This window comes from Calonectris borealis, chromosome 4, assembly GCF_964195595.1.
Source record: "Calonectris borealis chromosome 4, bCalBor7.hap1.2, whole genome shotgun sequence".
In the NCBI taxonomy this organism is placed as follows: domain Eukaryota; kingdom Metazoa; phylum Chordata; class Aves; order Procellariiformes; family Procellariidae; genus Calonectris; species Calonectris borealis.
Genome location: NC_134315.1, coordinates 51,005,397 through 51,032,331, shown reverse-complemented (window position 1 = coordinate 51,032,331; position 26,935 = coordinate 51,005,397). Strand labels below are relative to the sequence as shown.

Below are 26,935 nucleotides of genomic sequence, written 5' to 3'. Positions count from 1 at the left end.
GACTCCAAAAGCTCCTCCTGAAATACAGTTGCCATAGTTAACAACTCTCTGTACAGGACAATCCTCTGTGAAACTCTTACTATACCAATCCTGGTTTTGGTGATTACCTTCTGTCGCCTTATCATAAATATACAAGCCTTCAAAACCTGATGAGTCACCCACCTGCAAGATGTAGCGGTGTTGAATTTCTTCCCTGGGTGTCTCTGCAATTGATATTTTCTTGAGTACATAGCTTCTGCACTCGTGCCAGACATCCCTTCTTGGCAGCATCTAGCAAGGCAGCGTCTCCTCGCAGTAAGTCCTGGATATCTGTGTCTCCTTCTTTCACCAAATCTAGAGGAGTGTTCCCATCTCGATTCTTTTTGGTTGGATCAGCTCCATGCTGCAATGAGCAAAGTGGAATGCTACTGTCACAACCATGAGCAGAGCAGTGCACGTAAGTGTGTCACTATTTTGTGGCACACGATAAGAGGCAGGAGATTTTGCTGACCTGCCATCATGAAGTAACAACTGTATAGATTAGGAGGCACATGAGAATAAATCCAGGCGGCTGAGGCCTAAAGCACTAGTCTGCAACACAGCTGTGTGAATCTCAACTCCACAGGCAAGAATGGCAGCCCTCTGCGAAAGCTGCCACTGCTCTATTTGCAGCTGAAGTAGGTTCAGGAGCATGTCCTGCATATAGCTATAGTCTACTGTCACAGCAGGTGCTAAAGAAAAGCCAACTGCAAATACCTTGCCAGCCAATCCTTCCCTTCTCCTGCAAACTGGCTGACAGAGGTGTTTCCTCAGCACACCTTTCTGAGCTAGTGAAGCCAGGCCCCGAGTTTCACTAAACGTCACCCTGCTATGGAAAGGTACTTGTTTCAGAAGGGAACTAGAAAAATACTTATTTCTGCACTTTCCAATAGATAACAGCACCATCGTAAGCAGTTTACAGGTCCTGGAAAGCAGCGAAGAAAACATTTTGGTGGGAAAGTGGATTTGGATGACTGCTGGAGTATGTCTGTGCTGGTAAAACATGCAGATCAGCCAGTAATAAGACCACAGTACTGGAGCACGGGACGAGGAGGGGAACATATATCTACACACAGCATATGGTGTGACTCATGTCCACATATAATTTTTTGGGAGGACAGCTCCTTCCCTGTTCGTTCTCAGCAGCAGTAGGGAAAAACAGAGATAGATAAGGCAGAGGCAGCTGCTGGCACTATAGTTCTCTGGCTGGCCCCTTCAGAATAATCAAACACAGGGGTCCAAGCCCTGCCAGCCAGTCTACCCTGCCATTTCTCACTGGAGATGCTGGCAAAGCTATGTTAGTGTGAGCCACAGGGAATGAGCTGGGGCTGGGGAGAGCAGGAGGAATTAACTGCCTTGTATTTGGAAGCAGTACAGCAATGCTCAGGGTGTAGAGGGTAAACAGCAAGGGACAGAAAGGGACAGAGTATTGATTACACGGAACCAGTTCCACATCTGTGGTGCTTTTGGGAAGAGAGCATTCTTTGCACAAAACCTTTTAAACAGCAATGACTTCTACAAGATATGACCTTAAATCCCTTAATTTAAAACTCATCAAAACTGGAACTATTCAAATACTCTCCAAAATAAGTATCTAAATGAAGAGGCAGTGTCTTCTGACACCCCTTGGAAAGGCATAGAAACAAATGAAGGTGGTAATTTTAAAGAAAGGTGATGAAAAAAGAAAGTCTCTCCAAAATGCCTGTACATTTTTTTTCCTTCTTCAAGCAGACCAGGACAGAAAGAGCGCAGGTCAGGAAGAGTCAAGCTCAACATCCATGGCTCAGCAGAACTGACAGCACTGCCAGCTGGCATAAGAGACACAACAGGAGAAGCCCTGAGCAAACTGCAGCATGAGCATCCACGGACACTCAGAGCCTTTACAAAACTATGTCACCTTAAGGGCATATTTAGCTCTTGTGCAAGAGTGATTTCAAAAAGAAAGATTTCAGCACTTTTCTATTTCCTGTCGTACATCCATTCAGGATCCTTTGAACACAAAAAATGGCCACATTCCCAGTGGAATGATCAGAAAACTCCACAGACCTCCAGTGTCTATAAAGTAACACTGTGCTTGAGAGACTATGAGTGCTCCTACAGCTTGAGTTAACATCTGTATCCAGGTGTTACTACCAGGGCCATCATCGTGCCTACTCCACAGACATATCTGAATATCTTCTGGTTTCTACTGCAGATGTGTTTCAAACTGATGTGCTACCTCCTCTGAATACTTTTTTGGTAATCAAGTGAAGTAATTAATAGATAGGAGGGAAATAGCAGGGCTTCGCAGCAGCAAATAAAAAGAGAAATGGAAGGGGAAGAGCCTCACCATTTTAAGACTATCCATACTGTGACTTACTCCTATTTTAAATGCTGTGCTTCAGAGGGACATGAAGTAGGCAAGGCTAAAAAGAGGAAATAGGATTGGCAAGAAATTCTACTGTAGCACCCTCTTTTACCCTCCCACGGCAGTCTCTCAAACTCGTGTTTCTCACTGGAAACATGTTGGCACTACCTCATGCTTTTTACAGGTTCTTCCACTAATTGTAATGAATATTTATTCCACATATATTAGTACGCATTTCTTCCAGGAGCTTGATAAATTATACATTAACATAACAGTTTTAAATTTCTCACATGCCAGACACCATTTAGGACCCACCTTCAGTTACTGCTCTGTAACACACTCTTGCATAAGTATTTACAAAGGTTTACTTAACTGCAGTAACTGTTCCAGAAAGGTATGAATAGGATAAGGTGGGGTTTTTGTATTTTTACACAAATTCAGCTGCTTTTTCCAGTTTGAGAGTCTTGTCCTACTTGGCTAATACGTACTGGAAAAAGTAACTGTACTGATGATTCTTTGTAAGTGAACTGACATTACACAAGAAACCATCTGACATTTGTAAGATAAAAATAGATTCAAAGACACCATAAAGAACTCACTGAATGCAATTAACTTTGTATTAACTAATTAAACTTCAGCAAAAATAAACATATACACATTTAAAGACACATCTGAGAACTCCAGCACATACTTTTAAAAGCAGCTTGCAGATTTCATATTTTCCTTTTGCTGCTGCTTCATGTAAAGGAGTGAATTTCCACAGATCTGCCACATTGACAGAAGCACCGTGCCTCACTAAGAGTTCAGCCACTTCGTAGTGTCCATAAGAACAGGCATTGTGCAGGGGTACTAAGCCACTAATCAAAAAGAAAGTATTAATAGACAGAAAATAAAATCCAATATGCAATCATACAAAGTTCCAGTAGATAAAACTCCCACCTCCACCAGACATTATTGGTATCTTTCAGTCTTTCCAGTTTTCATGGCTTTATTTCCCTGCTATTAAAACATCAATTAAAACTTCATTATCCTCCTTCAGTTCTCATCCACGAGACTTTTAAATACTTAGCAAACACCAATGTTACTACTTCCACAAGGAAGTAACTTCAATGCTGTTAACAACAGCCAAAAACTAAATTGCAAGAATCACTGATGTTCTGACTTTGGATATTTGAGTGTAAATTTCAGAAAAGGTATAACACTATACAATGGGTTTGAAGTATAGTTATTAGTAAGCACTGCAAACCTGATAGATACAGAAAGATACCCAAACATTTCTTTCAGGAAGAGCCTGAAAATTCAGTATTGGAAATGTTTTAGCATTGGAAATGAATTATCCCCCACCCTGAACCAATATATTGCAGCGAAAGATCAAACATAATCATGCTATTCTACATGATTGCTTTGCAAATAATGCAAAAACTGTAAATGGTTCATATCATTTAACTGAATATTAACTGAATAACTAACTAACTTAATAAAAGCTAACTAATAGAACTAGAAAAATGACCAGAGATAACCAGAGATTTACCCCACGCAATTCAAAACTAATTTTAGATCACCTGAAATAACTTAAAGGCTGCTTTTAAGCACAACAAAGTCTCCAAAATGGGCAAAAGGGCAAAGAAAAGGATCATGCATTACTGTGCCAGATAAGCAATTGACAATGGCTTTGCCAGAAAGCTAAGTATGCCTTAATGGTCTATAAATCTCCCTACAGTGATGTCAGGAATAATACAGAACAAGAAGAAAAAAAAATTTGCAAGAGAAAAACATGATGGTTACTGAGATCCGAAGCAAAATGAACAGAGGAGGGTAGAAGTCTCACACTAATGCAAAACAGCAGAGCATATAATGGAATGAAATGTACCCTTTATCTTTGGCATGCACATCTGCCCCATGGTGCAACAGATACTCCACCACTGATACGCGGTTATATCCTGCAGCAAAGTGCAGTGGTGTTGAATGACGGCCTTCCAAATCTCTACAATTCACATTCTGAGGGCTGCAAAGTTGCTGCAAAGACAAAAGAAGAAACCAAAATCTAGTACAGAACTAAAACAAGCAAATAAAAAGCCCCACAAACCAAACAAAAAACAGTCAAACAAATGAACAAAAAACCCCCAAACTACCATCCCCAAACTACCACCCCCAAACACCCCAACACAAAATCTGATCTATTTATTATTATATACAAATTTTTAGAAGTTAGGTTTCAGGAAATTTCTTTCCATTTAGGCAAAGTTAAAAAAACAGCTGCTCTAAATTTATGGCTGGAAGTATTTCTATAACACTATAACAAATGACTTAAATGATGGAAGCAGTATGAAGACATTCCTAATGTATTGGAAAGGGTGAGCCTCTAAATCACCAAGCACCAGGTTCAAGGCCATGTAACTTTCTCCAGATATATTACCATTTCCAGCTTACATTGTCTTCAGAAATCTAGAAATACTGAGCTTGGCAGTCAAAGGAGCTGCTGGTGCACAAAACTGCTGTTGTTTGAATATTAATATGTGTCATGTTGAAGTTCAAGGTGAGAATGCATGCAAAACAGTCTACCTGCAGGCTATTTTGCCCACAGAACAAGTATGAAAGACAAGATCATGTGATCCCTGTGATGCTGGGATTCCGTGGCCTGACCCTTCACCTTCAAATTAAGGATGGCTTAAAATGTGAAGTCTGCTACCTGTTAACACTTTTGTTTGCTTGCCTTCTGATTGAATCATGCACCTGAGGCTTGTTTCTACTAAATTGTGATTCTGAGGATCAGAATTCAAAAAATTACAGCTACATCTGCAACATTGCATCTGAGTCCATCGAAGACATGACTGTGTGAAGGACTGGGAGAATGAACAATCAAAAACTCAAGAGAAACACCTCAGCACATCTTAATGCACTACTTTCTAGGAAAAAAAAATATTTACCTTCCCATTTTTTATGATTTACCATCCACCGGGCACTACACCCACAACTCTTGTGGCTTCCACAAGCCTTGCACAGCAATACAAAGTGGAAAATTAACATGAATTGTTCAAACCCACCTTCACAGTTTCCAAGTCTCCAGCTTTGGATGCTTCTAACAACCGATAATCCACATCAGATGTGCGCACAGGTGTACTTTCTACATAGGGAAAAAGATATTTTAGGATTACTTAGGATCATTAAGTTATATTAACTTCTGCTCAACATATTTTCCAAACTGGGGAGAAAAAAAAAAGTCTGTTGTCATTTGTAAAAATGCAGCTGGAGTTGTGATGTTCAAAGTTCATATTGCCTAAACAGCTGAATAAGGAACCTTAGTTTCAGCGTAAACCAGTCAGATTTAGACTCTGGAGCTGACATTATTGAGCCAAATGGAATTTCAATGCTTTGCTAACCCTACATATGGTAAAAATGACCATTTCTGCATTTAAGAAATCTACATGCTCACTGGGACAGATTCAAAGTTTTGCTGAAGATCAAAAGCACCTTTCTCAACAATTTCAGCAAACCGCATGAGATGCCAATGCACAGCCAGGGTTAAATGTGCTCAATTCAGCAGCTGAATCACAGCCTTTGCACTCTGCACTTGTCATGTGTCTCATACTACGAAGCAGTGACGAGGGGATGGGATTTCTAAGATGGCCCTGGCCACATGGTGACTGCTTGTTTTACGACGCTCCCGTTGTGTACAGCACTTCATAGCAACAATGAGATCTGTCTGTTATAAACACAGGGTGGTTAAAAATAGAATCAGAAGAATGACACAGTGATTAAAAGGAGATCTTTAGAGAGATATCTTTTTTCCTCTTTAAATGACTGCAAGACAATGACAGGTTTTGGCCTCAAAACTCTTTTTTACCCCCACTTCTCATTAGAAATATGGCTGTGAGAAAGCAAGCATGCACTGAGGGAAGAGGAAGAAGTGGCTGGAAAGGAGCAGTGGACTAGCTGTCCCTAGAGCTCTTCAGTGTTGCTCAAAAAGAAGCTGAAAAGGCAATCTTGATCACTTCATTTTTAATAGAAACTGCTTTCTATTGCAGAAGCCACTCCTCTCAAGCTCAAGGATTTATGGAATAGAAGTTTTGGCAGCACGTTGCCTGATCAGCAACAGAAATGACTGCCTAGTGCAAAACAAATGGGGCAAGGTAAACTTGGGGTTGCAATCCTCTGTAAGAAAGTCAGAGTGTTGTAATAGGCTAAACTCATTCTAGATGGGCATGCAACTCCATCAAAAATACTTAAAAGACTTTTTTGAATGTAGAGAATCGGTACTATGTCCCAGGAGGAAACTGCAGAGACATTATGAGAAAGTACTTGTTACAGACCAACAGAGTCTTTGCAGAATCCAGTCAATTCCCGACTTTGCAATGTAATCTGTGACTATATCACAGGAGTGGGAAATGGGTGGAAAGCCTTATTTGTTTTCTTAATTAGCTATCCTTACAGAAGGACATCAACTTATCTATTCACTTTGAGGTAGTATTTCCTATCGTAGCCCTATTTTCTCTTCTTGATCAATGTTTTGTGGCCTTTTGCTACCTCCTTGCCTCCACACTCACTGCAGGAAAAGGAGGAGGAGGAGGAGAAAGTGAGAAAAAACTCCTACAAGCTCAACTGTTAGGTGAAGAAATGCTCTCAGTTGAAGGAAAGGCTGAGAAAGCTCAGGGAAGAGGGATAGTGGCACCTTTAATACAGCCAAAGCTGCCAGCTCCTTTCCTCGAGTCTACCTCGATCCTCTGGAGCATTTCCACTAGCAAGCAGTTGGACTCGATGATCTTAAAAGTCTTTTCCAACCTAAATGATTCTATGATTCTAAGTGATTCAAACACATGCTGCAAGAGAAGGATGGCAGCAGGGGTTTGACACAAATGTTAGTGACTGTGGGCAGAGCATGGCATGTATAACTGCTGTTGCTGGAGCGGGTTAAGATTTCAGCTCACACCTACTTCATCTGAAGTTATTTGCCCTTCTTTGCTCTCCCCAACAGCACCAGCACCTCAGCATCCTGAGATGGGGAGAGAATAGGTGAGGCTAAGTCCTATACTGCATCCAAAGCTCCGCTCCTTAGCAATTCTTTATCTCTTCTGTGGACTCCTGTCCTTGTCTTCACAAGATAGCCAAGACCCTCACTTTGGTGAGCGTAAAAAAGGAAATCAATCAGAAACACAATCTAATTAATACAGGAAGGAGAAATTTCAATTCCACTAGATTAGAACTTGAGTACCAAAAGGCTGCACTCAGCAAAGAAACAAAACAAATCCTACTCCTAGCAAAACTAGCAGCATTTTCTAATAAACATTTGAAAAAATTAACAAGCTCACTTTACGAGCTTTCTTACATTACATGGCCATACTCTTACCAGTTGCAACCAAAATCACAAGGAGCTAGAGCAAAGTGATATCCACTGGCCACTATGCCATCAGAAAGCTGTTTTCATGGTTGTTACCTTACAGTTGGGAAGTAGCTCAGCAACCAAGTTTAAGGCAAAAAAAAATATCCAATACTGCATGGAAAATATTTTAAGTTGTGAACTCAAGAGTCAGGTAACAATCTCTATCAAAACAACTCCAACATTTAAAAAAAATATTTCTTTAACCCAGTCTTACAAAAATGAACATGCAGTAATATTTGGTAAATAATTTCAGCATTCATTTACTAGCTTTGAAATACAGAGGACATAAAGTGTCAGCAACCCTACACTACACACATTTTTTCAGCTTTTGAATCTTTCAGTCTTGAACACCTTCAGGGATGTAAGAGAAAGGCTGCTACCTCTCCAATGAAAAGCAGTACAGTGTGACATCTGAAATTAGTTTTCCTAGAAAAGGTAAATCAGTGAAAATGAGTTTTTAATTCAAAATCAAGTAAATGTTTTCAGAATACTTGCAAGTTTACTATTTTTTTAAAATCAAACTCCTATTCTCTTTAACAGCAGGGGATAAGTTTACTTTCTTCTGATTCATAGCTAACATTCTTCTCTCTCAATACACACATACATACACACACACATACAGTCACATGCATATTTTAAACAGGTAATGCTACCAGTGTAACCAGCTGTATGTAACCAGCTATGTCTCAGGAGTGGGTATACTTCGCACAGTCCTCCCTTGCACTGCTGTAAAATGCCTCTTTTTTTTTTTTTTGCCTCTTTTAAGGCAACATTGTTGAAAACACTGAAGGAAATGGAGTTTCTAGCTACCGTTGGTCTTCTCATCCATCTGGATATCTGCCTCTTTGACTACATGCATATCCCACTGTAAGGTGAGTTACTTGCTCTGTAGTAGCTACTGATGCAATTATTCTTCTCCCTACTTGCAAAAATTTAAATGTGACATGGGTACGAGGATGCAAACCCTCAAGCACTTACATGAAAAATAGTGGCACCCTCTTCAAACATCTATTCACCTTTTTAATGCAAGATATAAACAAACTGTTATCTGAACAGTATCCAGAGCACTTTCACAATAAAATCTTTCTCTGCTGGACAAGCAAGAGATTTGAAGTAAAAGTTCAAATGGTTTAGCAACCATCAGTATTTTTCTGCTAGTAGCACTCTGCTTGTGATTGCTAAAGCATGGAGTACGTAACAGGGTGGCTGATGAGAAGAAAAAGGTTTCTCATACGTTCAGCAATATTCCAGTTGTCTCAGAACTTGTTACCAAAAAAACCCCAAACTCCCCACATCTGCCGTCCTACAATCTCCCTGTGTAGCAGCATGCTCTAAATCCACAAGATGTTTATTTTCTTCCTGATTTGCAAAAAATCACTGAATTGAGCAGGGCTTTTTTTGTTTTGTTGTGTTTTTTTCTGAAAAGTATCGCACAGTACATACTATAGATGTGTGCACACGATGGCGGAAGTGAGGGATGACAAAACTACTGCAAGTCTCTTGCATTGAAAAAGAAGTAAGATCCACAGCTGTAAAGGGAGAAGCTGAAGTTCAAATACACAAGCCTTTATTTTTACCCACCACTTAGAATCTGTTGCACTGCTTCATTTCCCATCTGTGCCGCTGTGAAGCCTTGTAAAGAGATGATGGAGGGATCAGAGCCGTAATTCAGCAAAAGCCGACACGTTTGCAAGTGACCTGCTAACGCAGCCCTGTGCAACGCTGTTTGACCAAGTGTGTCCAGTGCATTCATCTGAAAAATCAGCAGCAATACAAAATGAAACATTGTTATAATTAAAAGCCTGCACGTGTCCCTGCCCTTAATAAGAAGAGCAATAACAAGAATTTTCCAGCATACAAATTTATCTATCAATCCCTCTGCATTGCAACTAAACAAAACCAAATGACAAAATAGGTAAACACTCCAATGTAAAGATAGCTTGCCGCAGATGCTCTCCTGTTTTTTAACAACGCAGGTTATTTGTTTGCATGGCTAACAGACAACACAGGATCCCCAAAACCATATTTAAAATGGTGATCAAGCTTTTGACAAACTCGATGAAGATCAACCTTGTGCAGGAAAAGCAAAACTCTCACAGAAGAGTCGAAAGAGGTAAACAATTAACCAAACAATTCAAAGATCTTCCAGCTTTAAGGAAATTACCATCTGTCATCCTCAGAAGCAGAATTAACTCAACATTACTCACTACCAAGAATTAAAGCAAAACAAAGATGTCAGATTAGGAATTCTATGAAGGAGTGAGGAAAAAAAGAAGTTGGATACAAACAGTCCACTTCCTCCTCACTTTTTGTACTTTTACAGAAATGTTGAGTATAACTGGATATAATTCTACTCAATACAAGACTGTATAAACAGGCAAAATGGAGTATCACTTTCAAAGAGTATGATATAATGGAAACCTATCTGCCTGTCAAGATCTAACAGAGTATCTAAATAACTAGAAGCATCTCCACGGGTTCACTATCAGAGAAAGGAAGAGAATAATAGAGAGCTTTAAAAACACCCTCATGAAAATAACCTTTCAAGAAGATACTTTGTACCTAGCAGCGATTCATGACAAATTTAAATGCAAATGTCCAACAGCTTTTTTACCACTTTATGAAATACAGAACTACTCTATATTCTCTGCAAGCAACTCAGAACCTGTTATCTGTTTCCAAGCCTACGGATTGCAGGCTGTGAACGGCATGCATAATAGACTCTGTTACTGTAAAAAACCACCTTTTTACCTTCTCAAAATCTTTGTGGTAGCAGTGAACACAGGTTTTGCTTGTTACTTCTCATCTAAAATGCCGCCTGCAAATCCTACTACCTTTCCGTGAAAACTAGTGAAAAAACATTTTGGGTAAGACGCATATTCTGTAACTAAATGAAATTTAATTAGAGGGGTAAGTATGTAGAAGATATCTACTACCAGACAGGGTAAAAAAATTAAGTAAAATACCTGCAATACAACAATATCAAGCCACAGGAAAGAACAAAGAACTACAACATAAATAAAGTGGAGTGTGATTCGATACTGTCTGAAATTCTTCTATATCCCTGAACAATTCTACAATCTGGTAAAGCAGGAATTTCTCAGATCACAAACCTCTCTTGCAGGAAGATGTACAGGAGAACAGTTCTGCTTTCTTCTAACTGTGCTCAGCTCATGCCACTCTAATGGGATTTCCCTAAAAGTTTTGTTTTAAATAAAAACTTACTGCTATCATAAATATTAACTAGATGCTGAGTGTCCTAAATCCATCATTTTGTTCAGATGATGATCCTCATCTGTTTCAGGACACCAGATACCTTTCACCACTGATAAGGACCCAAGAAATAGAATCATAATTAATGTCTTCTGTAACACTGAATTCCTTTGTTAAACATTCCTGTACTCAACAAATTGCTGAAGAACAGTAGCAAGGCATTCGCACTGCACAACTCAATACTGACGGTGTACCTGGAAAAAATGTTAATATTCATTTGAAAAGAACACTGGTAGTGTCATCAGATCCATCGTCTCACATGTCGTATGCAGGTCTCCTTTCACCTCCAAATAATTATCTTTGCCAACAATCAATTCTTGTGGCAGAAGAACGCCAGCCATTTGAAGAAATGCCTGCTTAGTTCTGGGACAAAGAGGGCTGCAGCTGACAGAGGGACGCATGCACCAGATGAAGCTGTTCTTTCCCTTGGGAACAGAATTAGGCTTTGCAGGGCAATTTCGTGGGGAATCTGTTCGCTTTGAGGCAGATCTGCTCTCGCCAATCACGCAGCACTTGTCTAAAACCAATCCAGGAATGTACTGCACTAAGGCTGAAGGCAACAGGATTTATTTCCAAATGAAAATCAATTTGAGCATTACAAATTGAAATACAAACTGAGATTAAACTCTCATAAAAATCAAACCTGGTAAGACATATGCCTGCCCAATACTATGTCTAAAAACATATGCCCTTTCAAATTCAAAGCTAAAGTTTAAACTCTATTTGACAAAATGTAAAATACCCAAGGCGTACTGCCTTATTTGTGTGCTGGGAAGGCAGATTGTTCCAGCTGCACTAATAAAAAAAATGAGAAATATTCAACTGGTCCCCTTTATAAGCAGTCTGAAATTAGAAGGCTGCAGAGCTCTGAATTACTTTACAGATGAGTTTTCTGCAAGGAGTTAAAAATGACAGATTTGACAGCTTTTATTCCACAGCACACTGGTTCTGGATCTGGTTTCTTCCCCTTTCGCATGAAAACAGTCACTCCACTGCTCAAACTGCAACATAAAAGCAGAATGCAGTTATCAAATGAAAAGTGTTTTTAATAAGGCTTTTCATGGAAAGATAACATCCTATACAGTATTTTCCACTGCAGAATACCTTCTGTTCCTTCTTTTTATCCCTTTCATTTCCTCTTCCCCATCCTGGATACATGCAATAGAGAAATCAAAATGGTCGTGTATCATTAGACACTGAAGAGATTTCTCCTCCCTGCACTGCTGCTGTCTCGGGCCAGCGTACACAGCTACAGCAAAACTCCCGTGGCTGCCAGGCACTTGTGGCAGCTCAACAGCTGGGACCTGTTCAGGAAACTTTTTCTGCAAGACATCATAAGCATACCAGCTTTCTCTTCGTATCAAAGGCCCTAAATACCCTACTACTCCTTGACACTACAGCAGCACAAAATGCAACAGCTTCCAAGCACTGCAATTTTCTCTGTGAGGTCTTTCTAAAAGATGTACATTCTAAAAATCACACGTGAAACTTGCGCTCTGCCAGCCGTTCCAGTATCCGGGTATCCTTCCCTGCACAATGCAAGTGTTCTAACCGCTCTCCTGCTGCATTTATTCTGAAGACAACTGGCAGTATGTCTTGTGTCTTTGTGCATCACTAACAATAAACAAGATAGGAGTGAAGAGAGGCTGGTGGCAATTTCAAGCTCTGTTAGAAGAAAAAAACCAAAAGAATAAAAAAGAAAAAAGGTCTAGTTTCACTCTGAAAGCTCCTAAGTGATCCAACCATATGTTCCATAGTTGTACCTTTGCATAAAAGCTTAAGATTAATGTCACTAAGTCTGGATGTCTAAGCAGCGAGAAAAGTTGAACCACACAATCGCAACAGATCACACAGCTCTTCATGTTGTTAACCATCACAATCCAGAACCTGCTGCATTTCTGAAAGCAAATTTAATTTTTTGATGCTTATTCTTTCCTGAGAAAATCATACCTCTATGTGAAATGTTGGAAGCAAATGTATTACACAACAAGGTTATTCAAAACCATTTAAGTATGTTGTGAGGGTCTAGACAGATGGTGACCATTGTCAAATCCATGATCATGAAAGACTGGCAACATGCTACTCCAATGCACAGAAATAACTGTATTATGTAAAGATCCATAAAGCCAGGTCCTTCTAGCAGAGCAGAATGAAGCCATTTCTGCTACCATCATAAACAGGGACACTATCTGTCTAACATGACCTTAGAAAGGCTCATTTTCTCTTGCAGAAGAATAGTTTCAACATTATCCTTTAGAAACATAACACAGTTAAACAAATAGCATTCATAACATCTCCACGCTTGCCCAAGATACCAGTGAACTTGCATGTTTGCAGGTGTTTCTTTCCAACAATCATTGCAGTTCAGAAAAAACTTTAATCCTTTTCTTCTGCACTGCTAGAAAGCCGCATGTCTTTCTGAATAGATTACATTTCCCATGTATCTGTAAATTCAGACAAGGAGCTAGTTATAAGAGGTATCCAACTATCTAACAATACAACAAAATAGGATGAAAGCCACTTTTTATTAGTTCATCACCTTCAAATTTTTTTTTTTAAACAAAGGATTTGACCGTCTTCAAAGATACAATCGTGGCACTTGAAGATTTACTCATGGGTCTAATAAAAAATAGTTTATGTTTGAGGATTCTTTAAAGATCCTCTGCTTTTATTTTTCATGAGGTACTTTGAGGATATTCAACATCAAATAAGCAGTGGTGTGAAATGCTGTTTCACACTGCAATTCAGGCAAACAAGTAAAAACTGGGTATGGCATTTAAAACCACAGACATTTATAATCAACATTCTTGAAGAAACTTCTAAGAAACCCGAAGGTTTCTCACCTGTGCTTTAGATGTACAGTTGACAGTCAACTTCTGCAAACTCAAGTAACAAGCTAATGAAAATATTTTCACTGACCATGGAACAGGCATTGCTTAGACATACCATGCTGATGTGCAAGTGATGTGTACCAAGGACTTCTTTACAGTTCAAATTACAAATCTAGTCTGTGTCCACAAAGCAATTTGTGGGTGTAGGTTGACTCTTGGCAATACTAGTGTGCTTAGAAATATTTCTGTAAAATAAGTCTAGATCAAGCGCATGTTATTCAAGCAGTCCTTCACTTCTTATTACAGTTTGACATACTTCAAACAGCAAATTTACAGTGACAAAATTAAGAATAATTAAATCCAGTTCCAAGACCATGAACCATCTCTCATTCATCCCAAGCAAATTCCCTAAAGAGTCTTTACCATGCTTCAAGCCCATTTCCCAAACATACATATTTCACATTATCTCACTTTTGCTGCCTGACACAGATCACAGCTGCTCCTCGTGAAAACAGCAGTTTCTTCTCTATTGCTAAAATAATCACAAATTATTTTCAATCTGCAAAACTTTACAAGACTGTTTCCTAAATGCACTACGGATGTTTTTTTTGTGGATCAGCTGTCTGCCTTTTGGCACTGTATTTCAGAAGAAGAAAGTTCCACTTTCTTTGAAGCCCCAGTTACTCATACTTTTCAAATTGTTACTCTCTCTATCATCAGTACTGGTTTCCAAAAGGTAGATTAAAGCTGACTAATACAGTACCTTTCCTTTGATGGAAGAAATGGTTGCAAAGTAAAGAAAATTCGGTAGGCTTCACCCATCCACACTTCAGTAAGCATTTGATATGGGATCACATGGGAACTGAACATACTGAAAGGGGGAGGGCTGCTCAGTGATTGGTTGTGGGATAATTTTGTTTTAATATTTTCATTAATGATCTTGGCTCAGGAGAATGCTGAAGGGCATGAATATGAAAAATTAGCAAGGAAAAAAATCAAGATTCTCTGTGTACTACAAGACTACAGGAAGGGTCTGAGTACTGTGTCATGTCTATTAAAAAGGCAAACATGATCGCAGTATGCATTAGTCCAGCATTTACATTAGAAATATGGAAGTGCCATCATGCAAGGCAGTGGGGGAATGAATTCCATTCTCGTTGCTTGAGCTCCAACATTTCCTCTGGTGCTAGTAAGGAGAAGGGTTATAAGGATGATTATGGCAATGTTCCCTTATGAGGGAAGACTGTGTTTGAGGCTTTTAGCTAAGGCTAAGAAGAATCAGTTCATTCACTGCAAATATCTCAGCAAAGGAAGCATCAAAATGGAAAAGAGGTATGTAAACTACAGAATAGTGCTGTTCAAAGAACAAATGGATATTTACTGTGAGGCTGCTATTGCAGGGGGACTAGATTCACCAGCTTGTGAGAACCCTCTCTTGTAAAAAAATACGACTAGACAGGATGAAAGAGCTTAGTACATCTGACTACATCTTATGAAGTAACTAAAATTCAAGGCACAAAAAAAGTAAACAGGAAGAAAAAGCTTCCACAAACACAACAACAACAAAAAAAAAAAATCAAAAACCTGTATCATGCTTCAGGGATTAAAGCTGCCATGTCCCAACCATCAGAAACAAAGAAATATCAATGTTAAGAGTGTCTGATGAACTAAATGCCTACAGTCAAAGCATGAGCAAGAGGTCAAATGATAACATACAAGGAAGACAAACATTTTAGAGTGATTAAATATGCCTAGTTAACTAATTAATACTCTAGAGCATATCCCATCTGGGAACTTCAAAGTGCTTCATAAGCCTTAATGACCTACCTCTGATGAACAAACCGTGATTGCATTATGTACTGTTTTACAGCTAAGGAACTTTGGACACCGAGAAAGAGGGACCTGATCCATTGCAGTATGGAAATAAATGCTTAATTTTAACTATGAGTGGTCTCCTGCCATGCAGTTAAGTGCTTTGCTGATCATAAATGTGAATGGCTATCCTCAGAATAACATAGCAAGCATATACCAGGATATGAACAAAGAATGAGTTTTAATGACCACCATGTACCTCAATTTTCATATTGTCAACTCAAAAAACAATGGAACACACCACTCAGCGTAGTTCTGTAGATAACTGTGGGCCACTCACCATCATCACTCAGTCCACAAATGACTCATGGATCATGATTTAGGAACCCCTGCTTCAGGACATAAAAGAATTACAAGCTATCGTCAGAATGTGCTACTGATGCAAACAATAAAATTGGGCCATTCCAGAAAGGATGACGTCTTTGAGCTTGCTCCTAACGTGGCTACACAGAGCTAGATTTTCAAGGGAGCACTAATTTAAATACCTACATTATAGTAGCAGGCTTTCCAAAATCTCTCAGCACACAGAAACTCCTTGTATTTCAAAGCAGGTAGTACTTAGGTATCAATACACTTGAAATCCCAGCATGTCCAGTTCATTGCCTATCCAAGTAATATCAGTACTGAATTCATGTGCAAAATCAGATCCATAAGCCATGAAGTACCTATTCCTATGGCAAGATGAAATTTTTTCACACTCAGTGCATAGGTATGCTACTAAGAGTGAATCTGGGAAAATTATAATGAATGGTTTTAATGACTATGACTGAGACCTCTGGCCCCATCTTCCCTCCACGGGGGAGATCTTGGTATGTTACCACTGCATCAGGATTCTCAAACGCGATAAACTCTGTCATGGTATTGTTACGTAGCTATTTTATGAAGCAATTAAAGTACTATGGAAGTGAATCAGCTACTGAAATCTGGCAATGAGCTCGCATACAGGCTTATAAATTACAATTCATTGTTTCAAAATAAAAAGACTTAGTATTAACTATGCATACAATTACATTGCTCGCACCTTCTAGCATGTCAAGAGTGACACACTAGATTGTTATTACAGTTATATTTCTTCATTTCTAGCTACCCGAATGACGATGAAGAGTCAAAGAGAGTAATGTGAGCCCCCTTAAAAGCAAAAGTACGGAGATCATTTATATTTTAACCAATGCAAAGAAGGTACCCATCAAGAAGAGTTTCTGAGAAAATTAAGCAGCTAAGTATACCATTACCATGAATGTCAAGTTTGCTGCTAAAACTCAGAGAAAGATCATTCTGAAATACTTCTGAAAGATGCTTAAAAAACATCCTAAATAAACTAAGTTATACTTTCCTCTGCCTTTAACTGGTAACTTGCTGAACCACGTGTTTCTAAGCAAGCTTCACCATAGGCTCACAAATTAGTTTGGTCAGCAGCTATCAATGGCTAAAGGGCATGGCAAAACAATCTGACCAAGAGAATAAGAAGAAAGCAAGGGCTAAGGGATGCCCAGCATTAGACTACTAAACTCAGTGTCAGCAAACTCAGACATCGGATATTTTCAAGCCAACAAGATAAAGCAACAAGAGGCACCTAGATGACCACATTTATTAGAAACGAGTAGCAAGATTCATTAAAAACGAGTAAGCTAGACTCCTAAAGCCTGTATTCAGTTACCCAGAGAGAAGACCTAATTTTCAAATGGGATTCCTGAACATCCTGTACTGATTTAAGATAAACACACTTCAAGGTTAACACAAGAAGCACAAGGCATGCAGAAGAAAAAGCAACAACTATCATAAAAAGTAACACTGTATTTAACCAATATAACCCTTCTTCTTGCCTTTTGCCTTAAATAAAATATATTTAAGTATATTTACCTTTGCTCCATGTTTATGCAGAACTTCCATGACATCATTATGAGCTTTTTCAGCCGCAACATGCAAAGGTGTCATGAAACTAGACAGAAAAAAAAATAAAAAAAGGAAGATATTAGTTTTACACTCCTAGTATGACACAGTCCTTTGGAAAATTAAAAAATTTCAGAAACCTACTCTTTGTTTTTCTCATTAACGTTTGCTCCTTTCCTGAGCAATAGTTCTGTAACTTGCTTCCGCTTGGGATGCACAGCCGCCACAGCGCAGTGCTGCAAAAAAGTAAATATAAATTATATTTCAACTACACAGATGACAAAGAGCTTTAAGATCCATGACTTCATCTCTTAATTATTCTGCTGAACATCAGACTACAAAATTTACAAACAGAATCCATCATATTTCTGCCAGAACATATAACATACTGAGCAAACTACAAGCTAGTGATCAATGCTAAATTATTCTATTCAGAAAATCAATTTTCATTTTAAAGCTATTTGTCACTTATGAAAAAAGCAGTATGTTCCCAACTACATTAACAAGTTATTAGGATAAAACCAGCACATAATGCATAAAGGAGGTAAAGACAAAGGGCTTGAAACAGCCTAACTTTCTACAGAGGGACTCCGAAGGGGTCCATTAAGATTCTGCTGCTGTTGTCAGATTAATGTGACTTTTGAATGTTGCTTTGTTTCTTCTTCTATTTCAGTGTGTACTGAACTTGTTAACCTAATGGCAATTCTGTTATGGACCCAGTTACAAATTACGTAATAAACAAACAGGCAATAAAGTTCTTTTAGAGTATCTTCTTTTCCGTGCTATGAGGAAGAGACATCTTTCACACAGTGCTTTTCAATGCTCAAGCCTGCTCTTGTGGGAACACCATACAGCCCTTTGCTAAGTGTAACTATTTTCCTGAACGTGGCTGGGGTCTGCTTGTTGGTTTGTCTGTGCATTCGGCGCTTTGTTCCCCACTTTTTAATTTCATCCTCTGCAGAGACTAGACTCAATCTGTCCTGACATTTTCAACAGTGGCCCTACCAATGCATTCCTGAGGCCTGAAACTACAAGCATGGTTCCAGATAAGCTGAACACCGTGCGTTAAAATCAGTCCAGAAATGCTTGTCTCAAGTTTGGATGTCTCACAATAGCAGACTATGAGAAATAGGAGATACTTTTGAATATTTTTGTTTATATGTTTACCCATGTTTTAAACCAGTAACCCGTAAAAAGCAGATAAGTCTCCTTGTACAGAGTTCTCAAACTTTCCAATAGCAAAACAATAGCCTTTACAATGAGATAGAACTCAAACAGAATGCTGGTAAGTAGCAATAGTACTGATAACCATCTTTTGCCCAGTTTCAGTCTTCACTATGAAGTAACTGCCACTCAAGCTTCCACACTGCATGTCAGCAGAGCATGTCCAAGTTTCCCAAAGGCAAGCTTTGTAAATGAACATTAATATCAACTTTTGTTCTGAAGAATGGCAGTATTTTTGCAACTTTGCAGATAACCACCTATCTGTATTTCCTGCCAATATGATAAACCAGCACTAAAAGTAACACAAATGCTGAAATATTGCCAAACCTCAGAGCAACACTGAAACATAAACCAGGTGCTTGCTTTGGCCTTTGTGGAGTAATAAGGCACAGACCCCAGTGCCCCATGGTAAAAGATACCATGCTTAGGACAGGAATAGCTCAGTTAGATTGTACATAACGTCATCTGATCCTGGAAGCTAAGTCCTGCCACTTGGATGGGAGACCACTTGGAAATCTCAAGTACGGGAGGCAAAAATTGAGAAATCGCAGTCAACCACTTACTGAACAGTGAACCAAAGGCATCAACAGAGCTAAAATAGCCCATTTGGCCTAGCTGTCTCTGCAGAATGAGCAGGCAGAGAAGAGCAAAGAACACCACAGGACCACAAAGTTATCATTACACAGCTAAAGAGATGCCACATATCAGCAACCGATATACTCAGGAAGAAGAGGACAACATCATCCCAAACTTCCTACTGTCTTCATGTTCAACCTCTAAATATCTCTTCTCTGCCTTGCTTCTAAGTTCAGGCTAGGATTCTAAGTCCTCTGGAGAGAACAGAGTGTATGGATGCTTGGTACTCAACACACAATGTTCTGATCAAAATCACAAAGTTTATAATACTAAATATGCAGTTGTATGCCTGCAGCTGTGAAGAAAATCTTCCATTGGAATAAAGTATCATAACTATAATAGTTTTAATAATACCATCAGTCCCTCTCAACTTCAACATTTTCACTGCATCTGGGATACTGGCTGTCTTCTTTGCCTCCACTGCTTCTTCAAACAATGAAATAAGAGCAGGATACTGCCAGGAAAGTCTCCAAGATCCCCGTTTCCATGGCTAATGTGGTATTGTCAGTACTATGCCAATTCTGTAAGACCCTGTGATGTACACCTAGCATCTATTTTCACCACAATTTTATGTGCCCTATGAAGAAAATTTGTAATCAGAGTTTGCCCACATAAAACATTAAGGAAGCACTGGGCCACTGGAATAGAATTTAACCCCAGAAAAACCACAGCAACTGACCAATAAAAAAGAGAGGGTGATGGGAAAAAAGCAAGAGAGAAGTGAAAAATGAACAGGTGAGGAATGCTGGAGCACTTCTGTAATGTACCAGGAAAAAGAAAAAAGTGATAAAAAATTATATGGTGTTTTTTCTATAATAGTGATTTAATTTTATATATAAAAGTGTTTGATGGCAAATCCTCAATCTCAGATGATGAATATATTTTCACAGTGTAGAAATAAAACTCCTCAACTAGCCCTACCACCACATTTATCATAAAACAAATGGATTGACTGTATGATCTCACCAGTGCAGTCTCATGTGATTGTGGCTGCTTAAAATTAATGATCTCCAAAGCAAGTGTCTTTTTCACTTTGGCTAGGTCTGCCTCTCTGGCTGCTTGCAGTAAAGAGTGTCCTTTGAATTCATCTGTTAGAGGAAAAATATGCATTTAATATTCAGCAACATCATATTTATAAATGTTATTGGAGAAAGGTTTTAATTTCCTCAATTAAGAGGAAATAAGAGTATTTCTGTACATCTTCAAATAGTAACTGACCTGGGACACAGAACATGAAACACAGTTTACTGAAACCAAAGGGACATTCTAAAGGAGAGGGGAAGTGATTCCTCGAGTAAAATCCTTATAGCTTTTCTCCCTTTTATCCTCCACCCACTTGATATTAAATGCATACGTGACCTCTGAATTACCTATGTATGTGTTCAAGTCAGCACAATGCTATTACATGCTCTTCAGAAAAAAGCATTACAGTTGCTTTTCAGAAACCTTATTGATTTACAACTACAAATAATATAAGGTAAAGCCTGAATAAATATATATAGTTTATATAAAATAATATATATAATTTAAATATAAAATATTAAACTATTGGTCTTAATGAAAGCTAACCAGCTAAGCATTTGAAGCCAGTCTGCTACAAAGATGGTTTTGATAACAGCTATATCTTTGCAAGTACAGAGACGTCATTTTGTTATTTTCAGTGTCACATCTTGTTCAGTTCAGCAACTAGTTAATTTTAGTTTTAAATCATTTTGAATTTGAAAAGAACTAAAAGTGTTTAGGTAGGTTAGCAAGAATGACGTCTGAACCTGGGAACTAAAAAGAAAAAGCTCAGTCTCAGTAAAAATATCAGTCTTTTTCTTTCATAAGCAAGCTTGAAATGCTAAGCTTGTTAAGAGAGGCTTTCTTCTCCCAGCTTTGTTTTAACATCCGGTGCATTTGTGGATTTAGAAATAAAAATAAATGTAGTAACTTTTAAGTTTTCATTTCCAATAGAATTCAAATTTCTTTGTAAATAAAGCATTACTCAAAGCACAAGTACAAATAAATCTTGAAATATTATTTCTAAAGTATAAAAACAAAGAACTCAAGAATATACTAAACATGTTATTTTGAGTATGCAAATACAGGATGTCCCATCAAGATACTGTCAAATTTGGCATAACGCTCACATTTGTGTACACATTGCAGTGGATATTAATGGACATTAATCTTTCCCCACTCCTCTCCAGGAACTATAAATACAGAAATAAAACAAAGTTTAAATAGATTTTTTTTTTTTGCTTGATAATTTAAACAAATGGTAAATTAACCCGCCCCAAAGCCAGAAGCATCTCTCAAACTAGCCCAGAGTAGAGAAATAGCTAAAAGATATTAATGCCCTCCCATTTTCTCCTAGAGCAAAGTTTTCTGCTGCACATGATCTCATCACCTTCACATGCAAAGAATAGTGCCAGACAACAACCTGACTAGCTGTGATTGTGAGTAGTGGAGGATCACATTGTTCACGTGTCAGGGGGCTTCTGCTATACTGGAAAGGTGAGAGACAAAACCAAAACCTTATTTATAACTGAGTTCAGAATCTACTTCTCAAGAAGGAGTGTTCTGTAACTTCATAATGCTTTGTTTCCATACTTGTCTCATGTAATTATCTTTTACAGTTTATGAGAAGAAAAATCCCCAAAAGAGGGCAAAGACAGACAAATTCAAATTAGAGCTGAAACATTGTTTTGTAAACAGCATAAGGATTGCAAAGACTACAAAAGAAAGTACTGGAATTTCCATCTCCAAGTTTGCACACCAAAGCTACCTACCTTCTGGAAGTTACTCTAAGTGTGATACAGAGCCTCGATATAGAGGTTCCTATGTGACTTAACTGGACTTTAAGCATAAAAAACCTCCCACGGTCACTGATACAGCAGTGCCTTAAACATTTTAAACCTAAGAAACCAGGCAATATCACAAAGGGTATATTAGAGGTATCTGCGTACTTCAAAGTGAGAGGCACAGCTGCAGTTACTCTGCTGCTTTGCATCTACTTGTGAAGCATAAGGAAGCTGGCTTGAAAGGAAAGCACCCCTTTACACCCACCGACAACTGTTTCCAGTCTTGAAAACACTTACAGGTCAGTCTCTCCCTTAGCTCAGGCGTTGGAGCCATATCGACCGCGCTCTTGCCGTGGCAGTTAACTAACGTAGGATCCGCACCGTGACTCAGCAGGAGGGAGCAGACCTCTACACGGTTCTTGGAAGCAGCCTCATGCAAGGGGGTAAATTGCCAGAGGTCCATAGCATTCACACAGGCACCATGCTAGCACAGCAAAAAAAGCTTTATATTAGTAAGAAATCATCTTCAACAACTAAAAGCTTACAGATTTTCATTTCATCATAAAAACTGGTTCCATTCTTTCATATATGAACACATACACAAAAATTTAATTATAAAAATACTTGTATATACAAAAATACTGTTGAATCATCAAAAAAAATTGGAATTTCTGTATGAGCTAGTTTTTCAGTAGAACAGATTTTTCCACAGAAAATTCAAATAAATGAAACTCTACTATCTGTCCAAAGACATTAGGCGGGGGAAAAAACCCATATTCTGTACCACAGAAAGACCTAAAGTTGCAGGCTTCTGAAATGACATACAGGATGTTTGAAACCTGTTACTATAGAAAAAAAAAGTCTTCCTTTTCAACTCTGGTATAAACAGTTCATATCTCACCTAACACATCTAAATATACAGTAATTACTTTCCATCCTTCTGCTTACCTTAAGCAACAGCTCTGTAACCTCATAGTGTCCGTATGAACATGCATTATGAAGAGGCACAAGACCACTGTATGGAAGAAGGCAAATGACAAATTTATTTAGGCAGCATTTTTAAAGAAGGAGGAACAACTTTCTCTCTACTGAGAGATGAACAGAAATCAGATTAAATCTAAAATAATTAAATATTCAAATATTTAAAAATTAAGATTCACAAACTAATGGAAAAATCTAACCTTCCCAAACAACAGGTTACTTAAGATCAGCATTAAATTTTTTTTTGTCCTAACAGGCCACAGATGTTTAATCTACCACTAAGATTAGCATTAATTGGCTTTGAAATGATCTTTCTTGATGCTATTAAGGTGTGGGAAAGTCCCATTCCACATTCAATTTGCTCAAGAGAAGTCAGTGTTCTGTTTCTGCCTAAATACGAACTCCTGTTTATTTAAAATGCTATGTGAAAGGCAAAACTCCCCAGATAACACTAATGTAACTCCTGTGTATATTATGAAGATGTACAAATATCCATAGAAAGCAGACTGAAATTGCTGCTCCAGGCTGTGGAATGACCTGATTTTAGTCCATTTTTTTTTTACAGTACAACCTATTTAACTGTGCAAGATACTTCTAAAAAGTCCCTGTAATTTTTGTACAGCTATATTACTGGAGGCCATACTTAAAAATGACGCTAGCAAAGTAAATAACAGGAATCTAGTCATAAGCACAAGACATAATAAAAAAGTCATGCATTGAAAAGGAGATGCAAAGAGAACAATTATTACAGAGGACAAAATAAGTTTAATTCAAGCCAAGCAAGACAGGCTAGTTATGGCTCAACAAATCAGGATGCATAATACACTGAAAACAACAATTAACCCTTAACTATTTATGAAAAATACAGGGGATGATTCCCAGAATTGCAAAATCAACTCAAAGAGCATTAGGACAGCAAGTACTAGACAACAGGGTAAACTTAATTTTAAGGTAGATGCTCTCAGAAGCAGCATTGCACTTGTCACAGGAGAGGGAAATTAGTTTTGGGGAAATTTTTCAAACTGTTATTTTCCATCATTACTTTTCTTAATTACAACTAATGGGTGTATGTGTGAGACAGAGGGAGAGTCTCCAGTCCACAAAGCACTCAAAAAAACTGCCCTCTTCCAAAATGGTGGTCATCTAAGAGGTCTGAGGCCTTCAAGGTCTCATCAGCAAAGACAGTCACCGCAGCAATCCACCTGGCCACTTGTGCAGCATACCCTTCCCCTTTCTTTTCCAGCACATTGTGACTTTGTGCACAACAGCAGTAAGGCAAAGAAAGGACCAGTGGAAAAAGAGCCGCTTCCCTGGCTGTGGTGCTCTTCGGGAGTAACTAGAACCGATGACCATTTGGAAAATGCGGCACAGTGCCTCAGGACTCTCTCTGAAGGGACCCCGTTGAAGAGAATCTAACAGGTCTATAAAATCAATGTAACCTAATTTAGCTCCATAAGTGATAAATGACATTTATTTATAGCCTATTTACTTATAAATTATGTATAAATAAGAAACAGCAAGAAAAACAGAACACCACACTGTAAATGTGTGATGCCACTAAAAAAAGTGGGAGCTTACTGGGATGTCAGACGTTTCTAAGTATGTTTGGGTTGGTTTTAAGTTTAATACAACGTAAGTGTATCATTTTTCCTTTCTTTCCTTCCCCTTCCCCTCCCCCTTCCCTCCTTGCCCTCTGCTCAAGTTCAACTTAATTACTTTTCACACTTTCCAAGTAGATCATTCAAACCTCATTAAAGCATCTACACTGAAATTTTCTACCAAGTGATGCTGAAATTTCGGAAAGGTGTGAAATAGCTACAACTTGCTTAACAATGCTGGATCTACCTGAATAGGTATTAAATGCAGCTTTACTGTGGTTTTTTTTGACTTACATAATGTGTCATCATGCATTTCACAACAGTTGTGATCAAAAAAGCCATCAGGGTGAACATACAGACAAAAGTACTACAATTAGTCAATCTTCAACAGTTTAAGTACACTTGGGACTGGTTTTGGAAAGAAAAGAAAAAAAAAGAAAAAAGCTAAGATCTTAATTTAAAATCTCTTTTAACACTAGGCTGGACTCAGCAGAAAATGAAGATACAGAAAGTGCCTCAAGTTTGCTGATGGAGACAGAACACACACTCGTTAGTATCTTACCTCTATGGACTCTGAATACAAAACGCATGCCTTTAACCAGGGGCCCAATTTCTACAATGTTAAGACTAAGGCTTCCTATCAGACCACTGTGAGAATCATCACTGTAGAGTTCAGAACTGTATGGCTGAGAACAATGTACAACACTTATTGTTCCAGATTTCTGCTGCGCACTTTTTGTTGGTATCTTATGTAACTACCATCCTTACTGCAAAAATAGAATAGTTTAGCTTCTACTGTATCTGGATTTTTGCTGGCAACATCAATCGAGATAGATCTCCGAGGACCACTAGTTGTGAGCTCATGAGCATTATTGATATTACTTGGAATTACATCCATATATATACAACAAAATAATGAGACTATAGATAAATTTTTCAATGCACATTTTTTCACTGAGCCCACATATCTTCTCCCCATCACCTTCCCTAAAATAATGCTATTGGTCCATGATTTCACGGGGTAGTCCGTGCATGGAAGTAAAGAATAAGGTTTGGAAAAAATTTAAAGGTGTAATAGAAGACTTAAAACAAATGCAATCACAGCTAATCTGTTATTGGGGCTCTAACAAAAGTTTATTCATGATGAACCACACTCAGATTTTGGAAGCAAGTGTCACATTCTCAGCCAACTATTTGAGATTACGCTGCAATGTGAAACAGAAATAATTCTTCGTCTTGATTAATACAAAACCACTGCTGCAAACAGATAATAAATCAATTCATTTTACATACCCTTTGTCCTTTGCGTGCACATCTGCACCATGCTGAAGCAGAAGTTGGACTATTCGAACTCTGTTGTAGCCTGCTGCTAGGTGTAAAGGAGTGGACTGCAAAGTAAAACAAACCAAGATGAAGAATGGGAGCCACATAAATTTGAAGTACTGCACTTCCTGCCATTTAAGTACTCTTCGTTTCTCTTACACATTGGATCAAGAAAAGTTACACTTCCCTTCTGTGATTAGCTAAATTACACATACACAGCACATGCATGCACTTCCTGTTGTCAAACCAAATAAATGTTCCTTAAGGTGGGGAAGAATCCAGGTATCTCCTAAGGCAATAACAAGCTCATCATTTAAACTTAATTTGAATAATGGCCCAACTTTGTTTTGTTTGGGAGTTTTTTGTTTGGTTGGGGTTTGTTTGTTTGTTTGTTTTTAAATGTTATAATTAATTTTTTAAATGCTAGATTTTTTTTCTAATTCATGAGCAAATTTATGCAGTTCAGGCTGCATACTCACAAGTTACAAAACTGCTTGTATGTACACTTGTACAAGTGCACTTGCAACAAGTGCACAAGAGGCAGACTGCAGAACAAGAAATAACACGTTTATCCCATAGCAGGAATGTTTGTCTTCAGCTCTGCACCAAACAAGTAGCCATACGAGTTCTGTACTGTGGTAAAACACATAGAGCAAACTGTATGCAGTTTACAGTTTCCTGCAAAATACACATCTTCAGCAGTAATGCACCTTGCTGCATAATAATAGAGTAATAATAACACCTTTCTCCATAGCTAATTTGTAAGAATTTTAACTGAA

At 38.3% G+C, this 26,935-nt stretch overlaps 1 protein-coding gene across 3 annotated transcripts in view; it reads right to left on the bottom strand.

Moving 5' to 3' along the window:
• The window catches only part of TNKS (tankyrase), a 148,259-nt gene that overhangs the window by 21,521 nt on the left and 99,803 nt on the right, over positions 1–26,935 (bottom strand). For all 3 annotated transcript variants that reach the window (XR_012673548.1, XM_075149518.1, XM_075149519.1), the window contains 11 exons: positions 26,127–26,221; positions 23,203–23,269; positions 22,552–22,738; positions 20,435–20,556; positions 17,753–17,844; positions 17,579–17,657; positions 9,324–9,495; positions 5,410–5,489; positions 4,236–4,381; positions 3,057–3,222; positions 163–382 (listed from right to left, as the gene is read on the bottom strand). Coding sequence is in view for 2 of the 3 variants with exons in the window: in XM_075149518.1 (XP_075005619.1) it covers positions 163–382; positions 3,057–3,222; positions 4,236–4,381; positions 5,410–5,489; positions 9,324–9,495; positions 17,579–17,657; positions 17,753–17,844; positions 20,435–20,556; positions 22,552–22,738; positions 23,203–23,269; positions 26,127–26,221 (1,426 nt within the window). In the remaining variant the exon portion in view is untranslated. The remainder of the gene's footprint in view (positions 1–162; positions 383–3,056; positions 3,223–4,235; positions 4,382–5,409; positions 5,490–9,323; positions 9,496–17,578; positions 17,658–17,752; positions 17,845–20,434; positions 20,557–22,551; positions 22,739–23,202; positions 23,270–26,126; positions 26,222–26,935) is intronic.